Below are 14,919 nucleotides of genomic sequence, written 5' to 3' on the forward strand. Positions count from 1 at the left end.
CGGAATAAAATCAATGCTATTTGTGGATCAAGATACTGCAGTGCATTTGGGGGGATCTGCGTGTGTGCAGGTTTGAGGACCAACATTGGCTGTATACGGAGAGCATGGGCCACATTAAGTAATCCTGAGCATACAGAAAGCATGGGGCACATAAAGTAATCCAGAGCAGTATATGGAGAGCATGGGGCACGTAAAGTAATCCTGAGCATACAGAAAGCATGGGGCACATTAAGTAATCCTGAGCAGTATAAGGAGAGCATGGGGCACATTAAGTAATCCTGAGCAGTATAAGGAGAGCATGGGGCACATTAAGTAATCCTGAGCAGTATATGGAGAGTATGGGCCACAAAAAACCTGAGCAGCATACAGAGAGCATGGGCCACATTAAGTAATCCTGAGGAGCATACAGACAGCATGGGGCACATTAGGTAATCCTGGGCAGCATACAGAAAGCATGGGGCACATTAGGTAATCCTGGGCAGCATACAGACAGCATGGGGCACATTGGGTAATCCTGGGCAGCATACAGACAGCATGGGGCACATTGGGTAATCCTGGGCAGCATACAGACAGCATGGGGCACATTGGGTAATCCTGGGCAGCATACAGACACCATGGGGCACATTGGGTAATCCTGGGCAGCATACAGACAGCATGGGCCGCATTAAGTAATCCTGAGCATACAGAAAGCATGGGGCACATTAGGTAATCCTGGGCAGCATACAGACAGCATGGGGCACATTGGGTACTCCTGGGCAGCATACAGACAGCATGGGGCACATTGGGTAATCCTGGGCAGCATACACACAGCATGGGGCACATAAAGTAAAACTTGGCAACATACATACAGCATGGAACACATAAAGTAAAATTGGGCAGCATACAGACAGCATGGAGAAAGCATGGGGCACATACCGTAAACCTGCAGGGTGATCCTTCAGCTCTCTCCACTGCGCTCTGGCTCCTGATGAAACTGGGCAGGGAACAATTTCTGCTGCTGTACGAGGGAACCGCCAGGCACTGCAGGCGGGAGATCGGGCAGACCGCTGAGAGCCTCCTCAGCGCGCCTTTGCAAGCCAATGAAATGCGGCAATGTCAGAGGTGGGTGGGCGAATCACGTAATTGACAGCCGCTCACACGTGCCAGCAGAGACAGATTCACGTGCCATGCCGGGCACGCGTGCCGGGGGTTGCCGACCCCTGGTTTAGAGCATCCTTGAGTGACGGAACTTGGGCGGCATATGAGAAGGCTTGGGCTGGGTGGGAACGGTGGTGTGCGGGATTAGGGGTGGGGGTTGATGGGGGAGAGGTTCCTTTGTTGTTGTTTTTAGGGCAAATGAAGGAGGAGGGGTGGTCTGTGGCGCGGGTTAACAGGTGCGTAGCAGGATTGGCTTTCGGGTTTAAGTTCAGGGGTTTAGCGGATTTGTCTAAGACTTTTTTGGTTAAGCAGATTTTGAGTGGTTGGAAGCGGGGTAGGCGGTATCAGGATGGCAGGAGGCCGATATCGTTTGAGTTACTGTTGGGTATTGGGAGGCAGGTTCACTTGGTATGTTTTTCGGTATGGGAACGGCGGCTGTTTAAAGTGGCTTTCTCGTTGGCGTTTTTTGGTGCTTTTAGGTTGGGCGAATTGGTGGGCAAGAGCGAGGTTTGTCTGTGGAGGACGTAGATGTGGGTTGGGACAGGGTGGTAATCTGGTTGAGGGGGTCCAAGACGGATATGGAAGGCAGGGGTTGTAGGGTCATTTTGTTTGCAGTGCATGGGTGCATGATGTGTCCGGTGGCCTCTCTGGTGGACTTTAAGAAGTGTGCAAGTTTTGTGGAGGGCCCCTTGCTCAGGCATGAGGACGGATCGTTTTTATCTAGTTACCAATTTGTGGCGGTGTTGAAGAAGTGTTTGGCTGGTATGGGGGTGGATTCAGCGAGGTATACGGGGCATTCCTTTAGGATCGGGGCTGCGACTGAAGCAGCTAGGTTGGGGCTGAGTGATGAGCAGATTATGAGGATAGGTAGGTGGGAATCTGTAAGGTTTAGATCGTACGTCAGGTTGGATCGTTTGGTGTGAGAGGGGTTAATGAGGCAGGATGTTTAATGTGTTTTTTTTGTTGTTTCAGGTTCCTCGATGGCTCTTGTTTGGATCCTTGGACACTCTTTCGTGTGGTGGGGTGCGCTTAGGGCGGACGTTAGAAAGCATGGTCGACAGTTGGGGTTGGCAGAGGAAGTGGCGCTGGTAAGGTGGTTGGGGTTTAGGGGCATGTTGTGGGGGGGGTGTTGCGGGAAATACATAGATTTGTGCGTTTGGATCGGGCCCCAGATGTGCTGGTGGTGCATTGTGGGGGTAATGATTTGGGGGTCACACCGGTGCGTAACTTGATTCGGGATGTTAAATTTGATTTATTGAGGCTTTGGTCGCTGTTTCCTGGAATAGTGGTGGTGTGGTCGGACATTGTGCCTCGTAGGAAGTGGAGGGAGGCACGGTCGGTCGATAGAATCAACAAGGCTCGGATTAAAGGGCTATCGGGAAATTTGTGGCGAGGCATGGGGCGGTTGCAGTAAGGCATAGGGAGTTGGAGGACGGGGTGGGGGAATTCTGGAGGAGGGATGGAGTTCATTTGAATGCAGTGGGCATTGATTTATGGTCACTGGGGTTGCAGGATGGAATTGAAAGAGCCCTGGGTGTGTGGCGGAATGCGCAAGCTTGAGTGGGGTGGGGGTCAAGTTGCGCGTTGTTGGCGGCAGGAGGTACTGGAAGCTGGGAGTACGGATCGGGATTTGAGGTTGAGAGGGCCCCTTATGGTGGGGGCTGGACTCTCATGGTGGGGCTTACCTGTTCGGTTTGGTGAGGCGTCCACCACCGGGTGTCTCCGAGCTAGTATACTGCGGCTGGAGGCAAGGTGGATTTGCCGTGTGGTTGTGTAGGTGGACAATTTGGGGGCTTCCAGGACCTCCTTTGTCTGTGGTTATGTATATATGTTATGTATTTATGTTAATAATAAGTGGCAGCTGTGGCCAATTAAATCCATTTGAGGAGTTGTGTGGTTATTTTAGGGATGATGGTGGGTGGACCGGGGGGAGGACAGGTGGGGCATGGTAGGTAAAGGAGGTGTGGTAAGACCGGTATATCAACCAATACCTTAATCATGGCTTTATTCCCACCAACACTATATGGATGCACACACGAATGTCTTCTAAACTTTCCAATTTCTGACCATTAGTCACTTTAATATACAAAATGTGCCCTGTGCATGTTATACAATATACAGTAGTATCACCCATGATGAATTGTGTTCTTGAGGAATGACCTAGGTATCTCCTGTTGTGTTGTAAGCCTATTTACATACTTAATTTAGTATTGAATGGTTCAGTCTCCTTTAATTATTGAATCGCCTTCTATAATCCTTGTAATATAGTTAGTTAAGGATAGTTAGATAACATATTCAAAAGCCACCATTGTGCTGAGAAGGCTGCATTCCTGAGTAATTATCTCAGAGGCATGCGTACTGCACACTGGACATCCTTAGGAGGAGAAGCTAAAAGGTATAAACTGGAACTCCATGGAAAACATCATCCAGGTACGATTTTGTAGGTCACTATCTCTCTCTTGTATCACCATAGGGTGTCGGACATGTGCTATGACATGGCAACAGAAGTTTCCCCCTCCATATTGAATTGTGTAGGCCAAGTGAATATTATTTATTCTGTATGTGTTTTGTCTGTTTTACCTTATATTTAACCACACTAAGTAGATATTTTTTATCGCTTAGCCTGTTTAAGCCTATTTATTCTAAAATCTTCAAATTCACTTTAAAAACACTTGGTGTCAGAAATGGGATTTGAGCAAATAAATATGTTTATTGTTGATAGGGTGAGAAAGATTAGAGCCCTTGAAGAATGGCCTTTAACCTTCAAACAAGGGTTGATATGTCTGGACTATTCTTTGTTTAAGGGACATAGACACACATAGATAAGGTTATTTTATGGCCCCATCCCCATCCGGTCTCAGCTTTTGTATATCTCTTTGTACCCCCTTTACTAAGCTCTGCATGTGTATCATGAAAGATGGATGAATAAATGCTTGTGAGATAAGAGGCAAAAAGGGGGGCTGAGCAGCTTTAGGAATGTGTGAAAGTTTTAAGTAAGAGGAATGAAGAACAGAAGGATTAACATAAATAGACTCAAAGTTGTTAGAAAGTTTGTTGATATGATAAGTGAATTTTTATCAATAAATATAAATTGTTTGTCCTCTTAATTGCAGGAAAAAAGACAAGAAAAAGGTAAAGATTAATGATTCTTCTCTCTCAGAATTATCCAAGGCATTATTGTTTATATTAATAATGTGTGCTGTGTGGGACAGAATAATATATATACACCCTGTACAGAATTATTAGGCAAATGAGTATTTTGACCACATCATCCTCTTTATGCATGTTGTCTTACTCCAAGCTGTATAGGCTCGAAAGCCTACTACCAATTAAGCATATTAGGTGATGTGCATCTCTGTAATGAGAAGGGGTGTGGTCTAATGACATCAACACCCTATATCAGGTGTGCATAATTATTAGGCAACTTCCTTTCCTTTGGCAAAATCGGTCAAAAGAAGGACTTGACAGGCTCAGAAAAGTCAAAAATAGTGAGATATCTTGCAGAGGGATGCAGCACTCTTAAAATTGCAAAGCTTCTGAAGCGTGATCATCGAAGAATCAAGCGTTTCATTCAAAATAGTCAACAGGGTCGCAAGAAGCGTGTGGAAAAACCAAGGCGCAAAATAACTGCCCATGAACTGAGAAAAGTCAAGCGTGCAGCTGCCAAGATGCCACTTGCCACCAGTTTGGCCATATTTCAGAGCTGCAACATCACTGGAGTGCCCAAAAGCACAAGGTGTGCAATACTCAGAGACATGGCCAAGGTAAGAAAGGCTGAAAGACGACCACCACTGAACAAGACACACAAGCTGAAACGTCAAGACTGGGCCAAGAAATATCTCAAGACTGATTTTTCTAAGGTTTTATGGACTGATGAAATGAGAGTGAGTCTTGATGGGCCAGATGGATGGGCCCGTGGCTGGATTGGTAAAGGGCAGAGAGCTCCAGTCCGACTCAGACGCCAGCAAGGTGGAGGTGGAGTACTGGTTTGGGCTGGTATCATCAAAGATGAGCTTGTGGGGCCTTTTCGGGTTGAGGATGGAGTCAAGCTCAACTCCCAGTCCTACTGCCAGTTTCTGGAAGACACCTTCTTCAAGCAGTGGTACAGGAAGAAGTCTGCATCCTTCAAGAAAAACATGATTTTCATGCAGGACAATGCTCCATCACACGCGTCCAAGTACTCCACAGCGTGGCTGGCAAGAAAGGGTATAAAAGAAGAAAATCTAATGACATGGCCTCCTTGTTCACCTGATCTGAACCCCATTGAGAACCTGTGGTCCATCATCAAATGTGAGATTTACAAGGAGGGAAAACAGTACACCTCTCTGAACAGTGTCTGGGAGGCTGTGGTTGCTGCTGCACGCAATGTTGATGGTGAACAGATCAAAACACTGACAGAATTCATGGATGGCAGGCTTTTGAGTGTCCTTGCAAAGAAAGGTGGCTATATTGGTCACTGATTTGTTTTTGTTTTGTTTTTGAATGTCAGAAATGTATATTTGTGAATGTTGAGATGTTATATTGGTTTCACTGGTAAAAATAAATAATTGAAATGGGTATATATTTGTTTTTTGTTAAGTTGCCTAATAATTATGCACAGTAATAGTCACCGGCACACAGAGATATCCCCCTAAAATAGCTAAAACTAAAAACAAACTAAAAACTACTTCCAAAAATATTCAGCTTTGATATTAATGAGTTTTTTGGATTCATTGAGAACATGGTTGTTGTTCAATAATAAAATGAATCCTCAAAAATACAACTTGCCTAATAATTCTGCACTCCCTGTATATAACCATCATACTTATATAAGAGTTGATTAAGACCATTTGACATTTAAAATGATTAAGGGATTTGTGATATCATTGTGAACATTTTTCAGTTTTAACAAAGGATGTTTTATTTATTATTATTATTATTATTATTATTATTATTATTATTATTATTATTATTATAGGAGTATGCTGACTTGTTCTTATAAGCTTTTGATTGATTACAGAATGAACACCAGAAGATGTTGGAAGGCAACATCAAAAATAGGCTATAGAGATCATCGTCAATTCTGGGTGTGGTGGGTATATGTGTTTCCAGGTAAGCTGGGCGGCTGTATAGTGGCTGTATAGTGTCAGGGATATTACACAGAGGGGTTGTGTAGCTGAGTGCAGTGTTGCAGCCATAAATCCTTCATTGACTGCACAATGGGAATGATGGGGCTTGGAGCAGCTGTTTGTCGACGTGTGAAATTGTAGCAGAGAACAGTTTGATGTACATTCAGCAATGATGCAAGTGATTTTTGTACTCCAAGAAAAAGGTGTAACTATGGATATATATGAATATATAATGCTGCAACAAGGAATAAAAATGTGAAGGTGCTTGAGAATAAGAATGTGGAGTAGAACATTATTATTTTTTTATATAATGTGCATTTGATACTATAATCTTTACTTAGGAGTTACTTTTATGTTCAAGTTTTTCTGTCTCCAATACCATCTTTCCCAACTGCAGGCTGTATCAGCTGTTTAGCAGAACCAGAACTGACAACCTCAGCAGCGCCCAGGGACTACCCATGTTAATGACCAAGTGTGGTAAGATATAGTTTATGGTGGCCTACCTGCCAACCAACAAGAAACGACTTTAACAACTGGTCTGCCATGCTGAGCAAGGCCTTGCTACTTGTACTCTGGAGGTGGACCTCAAACTCTGCCTATAGTGATATGGACCATGCTGATATAACCTGGGTATCTCCTGTATATAATTATATATGTACAGCTGGAATAAGTTATACATCTTCTTGTATATAGTGTAATGGACCATGCTGGTATAAGCTGGGTATCTCCTATATATAATTATATATGTACAGCTGGTATAAGTTATACATCTTCTTGTATATAGTGATATGGAGCATGCTGGTATAACCTGGGCATCTCCTGTATATAATTATATATGTACAGCTGGTATAAGTTATACATCTTCTTGTATATAGTGATATGGAGCATGCTGGTATAACCTGGGTATCTCCTGTATATAAGTATATATGTACAGCTGATATAAGTTATACATCTTCTTGTATATAGTGATATGGAGCATGCTGGTATAACCTGGGCATCCCCTGTATATAATTATATATGTACAGCTGGTATAAGTTATACATCTTCTTGTATATAGGGATATGGAGCATGCTGGTATAACCTGGGTATCTCCTGTATATAATTATATATGTACAGCTGGTATAAGTTATACATCTTCTTGTATATAGTGATATGGAGCATGCTGGTATAACCTGGGTATCTCCAGTATATAATTATATATGTACAGCTGGTATAAGTTATACATCTTCTTGTATATAGTGATATGGAGCATGCTGGTATAACCTGGGTATCTCCTGTATATAATTATATATGTACAGCTGGTATAAGTTATACATCTTCTTGTATATAGTGATATGGAGCATGCTGGTATAACCTGAGTATCTCCTGCATATAATTATATATGTACAGCTGGTATAAGTTATACAGTTGCAAGAAAAAGTATGTGAACCCTTTGGAATGATATGGATTTCTGCACAAATTGGTCATAAAATGTGATCTGATCTTCATCTAAGTCACAACAATAGACAATCACAGTCTGCTTAAACTAATAACACACAAAGAATTAAATGGTACCATGTTTTTATTGAACACACCATGTAAACATTTACAGTGCAGGTGGAAAAAGTATGTGAACCCCTAGACTAATGATATATCCAAGAGCTAATTGGAGTGAGGTGTCAGCCAACTGGAGTCCAATCAATGAGATGAGATTGGAGGTGTTGGTTACAGCTGCCCTGCCCTATAAAAAACACACACCAGTTCTGGGTTTGCTTTTCACAAGAAGCATTACCTGATGTGAATGATGCCTCGCGCAAAAGAGCTCTCAGAAGACCTATGATTAAAAATTGTTGACTTGCATAAAGCTGGAAAGGGTTATAAAAGTATCTCCAAAAGCCTTGCTGTTCATCAGTCCACGGTAAGACAAATTGTCTATAAATGGAGAAAGTTCAGCACTGCTGCTACTCTGCCTAGGACTGGCCGTCCTGTAAAGATGACTGCAAGAGCACAGCGCAGACTGCTCAATGAGGTGAAGAAGAATCCTAGAGTGTCAGCTAAAGACTTACAAAAGTCTCTGGCATATGCTAACATCCCTGTTAGCGAATCTACGATACGTAAAACACTAAACAAGAATGGATTTCATGGGAGGATACCACAGAGGAAGCCACTGCTGTTTAAAAAAAACATTGCTGCACGTTTACAGTTTGCACAAGAGCACCTGGATGTTCCACAGCAGTACTGGCAAAATATTCTGTGGACAGATGAAACCAAAGTTGAGTTGTTTTGAAGAAACACACAACACTATGTGTGGAGAAAAAGAGGCACAGCACACCAACATCAAAACCTCATCCCAACTGTGAAGTATGGTGGTGGGGGCATCATGGTTTCGGGCTGCTTTGCTGCATCAGGGCCTGGATGGATTGCTATCATCGAAGGAAAAATTAATTCCCAAGTTTATCAAGACATTTTGCAGGAGAACTTAATGCCATCTGTCCACCAGCTGAAGCTCAACAGAAGATGGGTGTTGCAACAGGACAACGACCCAAAGCATAAAAGTTAATTAACAACAGAATGGCTTAAACAGAAGAAAATACGCCTTCTGGAGTGGCCCAGTTAGAGTCCTGACCTCAACTAGATTGAGATGCTGTGACATGACCTCAAGAAAGCGATTCACACCAGATATCCCAAGAATATTGCTGAAATGAAACAGTTCTGTAAAGAGGAATGGTCAAGAATTACTCCTGACCGTTGTGCACGTCTGATCTGCAACTACAGGAAATGTTTGGTTGAAGTTATTGCTGCTAAAGGAGGTTCAACCAGTTATTAAATCCAAGGGTTCACATAATTCATCCACCTGCACTGTGAACGTTTACATGGTGTGTTCAATAAAAACATGGTAACATTTAATTCTTTGTGTGTTATTAGTTTAAGCAGACTGTGATTGTCTATTGTTGTGACTTAGATGAAGATCAGATCAAATTTTATGACCAATTTGTGCAGAAATCCATATCATTCCAAAGGGTTCACATACTTTTTCTTGCAACTGTACATCTTCTTGTATATAGTGATATGGAGCATGCTGGTATAACCTGGGCATCTCCTGTATATAATTATATATGTACAGCTGGTATAACCTGGGTATCTCCTGTATATAATTATATATGTACAGCGGGTATAAAAGTTATACATCTTCTTGTATATACTGATACGGGGCATGCTGGTATAACCTGGGCATCTCCTGTATATAATTATATATGTACAGCTGGTATAAGTTATACATCTTCTTGTATATAGTGATATGGAGCATGCTGGTATAACCTGGGTATCTCCAGTATATAATTATATATGTACAGCTGGTATAAGTTATACATCTTCTTGTATATACTGATACGGGGCATGCTGGTATAACCTGGGTATCTCCTGTATATAATTATATATGTACAGCTGGTATAAGTTATATATCTTCTTGTATACAGTGATATGGAGCATGCTGGTATAACCTGGGTATCTCCTGTATATAATTATATATGTACAGCTGGTATAAGTTATATATCTTCTTGTATACAGTGATATGGAGCATGCTGGTATAACCTGGGTATCTCCTGTATATAATTACATATGTACAGCTGGTATAAGTTATACATCTTCTTGTATACAGTGATATGGAGCATGCTGGTATAACCTGGGCATCTCCTGTATATAATTATATATGTACGACTGGTATAAGTTATACATCCTCTTGTATATAGTGATATGGAGCATGCTGGTATAACCTGGGTATCTCCTGTATATAATTATATATGTACAGCTGGTGTAAGTTATACATCTTCTTCTATATAGTGATATGGAGCATGCTGGTATAACCTGGGCATCTCCTGTATATAATTATATATGTACAGCGGGTATAAAAGTTATACATCTTCTTGTATATACTGATACGGGGCATGCTGGTATAACCTGGGCATCTCCTGTATATAATTATATATGTACAGCTGGTATAAGTTATACATCTTCTTGTATATAGTGATATGGAGCATGCTGGTATAACCTGGGTATCTCCAGTATATAATTATATATGTACAGCTGGTATAAGTTATACATCTTCTTGTATATACTGATACGGGGCATGCTGGTATAACCTGGGTATCTCCTGTATATAATTATATATGTACAGCTGGTATAAGTTATATATCTTCTTGTATACAGTGATATGGAGCATGCTGGTATAACCTGGGTATCTCCTGTATATAATTATATATGTACAGCTGGTATAAGTTATATATCTTCTTGTATACAGTGATATGGAGCATGCTGGTATAACCTGGGTATCTCCTGTATATAATTACATATGTACAGCTGGTATAAGTTATACATCTTCTTGTATACAGTGATATGGAGCATGCTGGTATAACCTGGGCATCTCCTGTATATAATTATATATGTACGACTGGTATAAGTTATACATCCTCTTGTATATAGTGATATGGAGCATGCTGGTATAACCTGGGTATCTCCTGTATATAATTATATATGTACAGCTGGTGTAAGTTATACATCTTCTTCTATATAGTGATATGGAGCATGCTGGTATAACCTGGGCATCTCCTGTATATAATTATATATGTACAGCTGGTATAGGTGATACATCTTCTTGTATATAGTGATATGGAGCATGCTGGTATAACCTGGGTATCTTCTGTATATAATTATATATGTACAGCTGGTATAACCTGGGCATCTCCTGTATATAGTGATATGGAGCATGCTGGTATAACCTGGGTATCTCCTGTATATAATTATATATGTACAGCTGGTATAAGTTATACATCTTCTTGTATATAGTGATATGGAGCATGCTGGTATAACCTGGGTATCTCCTGTATATAATTACATATGTACAGCTGGTATAAGTTATACATCTTCTTGTATATAGTGATATGGACCATGCTGGTATAACCTGGGCATCTCCTGTATATAATTACATATGTACAGCTGGTATGAGGATACATATGTATATTGTAGTCATATTCTTGCGATATTACATTCAGTGTTCTGCTGAGCTAGTAGTGATACAACCTTGGTGATGTGTATTCTGATGCTGATGGTGCTTCTGTAGGTTAGATAAGTGTGACACATGTCAGATTCTTTGTTGAAGCCACAGTCTCTTTCATGTCACTTCCTCCCCTCTGAGTTTAACTCTGGAAATCTTTGTTTCCTGAAGCTACTCCCAGTCTGCACTCATCAAACAGTGGGGTTACCATGTTACATTTACTCTGGAGGTTCACTGTTCTTCTTCTTGTGAGACGTGAGTAGTGTGATTTATTCTTAAATTATCAGTTAGTTTTTTTCTCTAGTTCTATACACTGGGGGTAATTTTCAATAACTGCCCCTCTGTATATATAGACACTGCACAGTAGCACTTCTCCTGTCCTGTATACTAGGTGTAATCCTCACTATCTGCTCTTATTCTGTATATATATACCATGCACAGTACCACTTCTCCTGTCCTGTATACTGGGTGTAATCCTCAGTATCTGCTCTTATTCTGTGTATATGGACACTGCACAGTACCACTTCTCCTGTCCTGTATACTGGGTGTAATTCTCTGTATCTGCTCTTATTCTGTATATATACACACTGCACAGTACCACTTCTCCTGTCCTGTATACTGGGTGTAATCCTCAGTGTCTGCTCTTATTCTGTATATATATACACACTGCACAGTACTACTTCTCCTGTATACCGGGTGTAATCCTCAGTATCTGCTCTTATTCTGTATATATGTATATATATATATATATATATATATATATATATATGTATATATGTAGTTAAGGCTGCCGTGCAGCCTGTATTTGTGGGAGGGGCAGAGGCCACGCCCCTTGGCTATATTAACCCCCACGCAGGTCAGGGGACGGGACGTGCGGCCAGGTACCTGGTACTTCCGGTTCACGTCTGGTTCCTGCACGTCCCGCTCTTTTTCGTCTCGGTTGGGGTGAGTATTGGTCGGCGTCGGCTCGGCTCGTGCTTCGGTCAGGTAAGCAGGGGGTATCCAATGCCGGTGCGGCAGCGTGGTTACTGCACGGCGGGTCGGGTCCGCATCCCGGGGGGGGGGCAGCGCTCGGCTGGCCATGATTTGACCGCGGGCAGGCACGTTGCGGGGATGCCGTGGCCGGCTGGCCGGGCGGCGCAGGCTTGTTATGCGGGTGGGCGTTCCGGGAGCAGCCGCGTGTGCCGGTTGCTAGGCACGCTGCGGCTTCGCCCCTGGTAAGCTCGCTCCGTGTTGAGAACCCCGCCCACATATGTTGTTTCCCTGGGTTGCGTCCTGTGTTGGGCTCCGGAGCTGCACTCGCTGTTCTGCTGGTGCAGTCACTCTGTGCGTGCATTGCTTGTCCGGTACTGTCCTTGCATACATTTATATACGTCTCTCCTGAGGACGGTCCTCTTCTCAGTATTTGGGGTGACCTGTAGTTATAGCAGATAATTAATGACGTCTCTGCTCTTTTCCCTCTTGGATTCATTGTCAAGGTCACTTCTACTCCCCTGTGCAGAGCGTGTACAATACAGGCACAGCTGCAAATATATTGACCACTATTTAAGTCTGTTATGTGTGTTACTGCCCACTGAGTCAGTGTATCAAAGCCCATCCTGTGTGATACAGTATCACAGGAACGCACAGTACTACTCCCCCCATCATGTAATGTGACCTTGGCTGACACGATTAGCCGGGGTGACTCAGGCAGCATCAGTTCTCGCGCTGTCCATGACTTACGCCTGGTCATAATTCAGATCATGTGTTACTATTTCATTTTGATACGCGGTTCCAAAAGGGCTGGAGACACCGGACTCACTGGATGTGACATCTCCCAGCATCCTCCTGATGGCAGCCACGCAACATATTAGCCGCAACTGGATTTGTTTATCTATTATCTATTTATCGATTAACATCTATCTCATCGCCCGGACCACAAGTATAGTTGTACATATATCCGGCGTCGAGGACAGCCGCCCACGATTCGATTCTTAGCATATCAAACCAGGTGTCATTCATGCAAGCATCCCTCAAGCCACATGTACATCCTATGATACCACATTTATTTGGGATGGTATAGGCTAAAAAGATACAGGTATGCTCTATCAGAATATTATTGGGCGCGGGTAGTACAATCATGGGATCCTTACACGGCAGTTTAGGGGAATTAATACATTACTCCTACAGTGAGGTCACACCTATCCCCAAGTCCAATATGTATTGTTTTAAATACGACCTATAGTCCATGGTCGTGTACCAGACAGTGACATAGATAAATCGCTTCCGTATGTTAAAAAAAAAAAAAAAAAAAAAAAAAAAAAACTTACCTTTGTTTATGTTTCCACTGTTTCCATCAGGCACGTTGCTGATCATCATTGGGGAACATTCTGTTGTTCCCCACTCACTGTTCCAGTCTCGCTTCTATTGTGGCCAAATATGTGACGTTTGCATGCCTACTTGGCAGTCCTGGGGCTCGCACGGTATTGGTAACCCCGCCGCCGGCCGGGGGGTCTGCAGTCGCACGTACAGAGGCGCAGGTACACCAGCACGGGCACATTCCTAGGCTCGGGGCTGGTTTCATGGGAGCTGTCACCCATCTACCCGGTTCCCAGTGTTCCACAGATGTGTATTATTGTTATAGGTGCTCTACATTACTGAACACAACCTTTTTCAAATCTAATGGGGCATGATATCGTGTCGGGGATTTTAGCTTATTCACGTGCATATTCGCTCAAATGTATGCCACTGTCTACCTACATACCACATAGATCTGCCATTAGTTCCCATAGGGTAATGTTGTGCAGTCAAGACACAGTTAATATTCAGTATACTTCCTAAACACCACATTCAGTTGAATTGGCGGGTCGGAGTAATGACACACGTCGGGGAACCTAGACATGAATTCATGGTGGCACAGTTCTCACTCGGTTCATGTGCTTACATTCACGGTAGGATCAGACTTGGTTCCACGGTCCGTGACTTGTAGCGCTCTGGGCGAAGGGAGTTGGGCTCCATGGTCATGGTTAGGATTGTTACCTTCAAGCTACAGCCGTGTGTCTGCTTTTACATTTTTGTCCTATACGCCATTCACTTCTAGAGCAGCGGTTGCATTACATTAATACTCTGTTCCCTTTCAGCTTGCATTCATACAGCTGCGTTGACCATGCTCCTCATGCTCATACTCAGAGCTGTGCCCATACCATGTTTTAGGCACCTCTCACACCCAGAGCTGCATTTACCCACTTGTTCTTGCATCATGTGTTCTACTCTGCTTCCACATTAAGCTGCATTTCTTTCTTTTCTACATCATGGTTACTCTGTATTCTTGCTAGGGCTATCAGCGCACCGCTCTAATTCTGCTCTTCCGTTAAACATAGCTGCTTCTTCAGGCTGGAGTTTCTTTCCTCGGTGGTGGGTTACGCAGACTGATCTCCTTTACTTCTGGTTCGCATTCACGCAGTTGGATCTCCCGCCCCAGTTAACCAAATAGCTCCCTAGCGGACAGTGGGCCGATAGGAGTAAGTTCCTACTATGTTTCACAGGTGTTCAGGTGTTTGTCACGACTAGGGGCTTTTCTTAGCTAACTGCAAATGCCTCTGGTTCTGGTTTTTCTCCCATCTGTTTCAATTTCACGGTTGGTTAATGTTTCATTCATGCAAGTGG

At 42.9% G+C, this 14,919-nt stretch overlaps 1 protein-coding gene across 1 annotated transcript in view; it reads left to right on the forward strand.

Annotated features, from left to right (window-relative positions):
- The first annotated feature begins 11,454 nt into the window (after window positions 1–11,454).
- The window catches only part of CD84 (CD84 molecule), a 57,528-nt gene continuing 54,063 nt past the window's right edge, over window positions 11,455–14,919 (forward strand). Inside the window, exon 1 of the mRNA XM_040411464.1 lies at window positions 11,455–11,529. Within this exon, the coding sequence (XP_040267398.1) occupies window positions 11,484–11,529 (46 nt within the window). The 5' untranslated portion in view covers window positions 11,455–11,483. The remainder of the gene's footprint in view (window positions 11,530–14,919) is intronic.

Source organism: Bufo bufo, chromosome 11, assembly GCF_905171765.1.
Source record: "Bufo bufo chromosome 11, aBufBuf1.1, whole genome shotgun sequence".
NCBI classification, from domain to species: domain Eukaryota; kingdom Metazoa; phylum Chordata; class Amphibia; order Anura; family Bufonidae; genus Bufo; species Bufo bufo.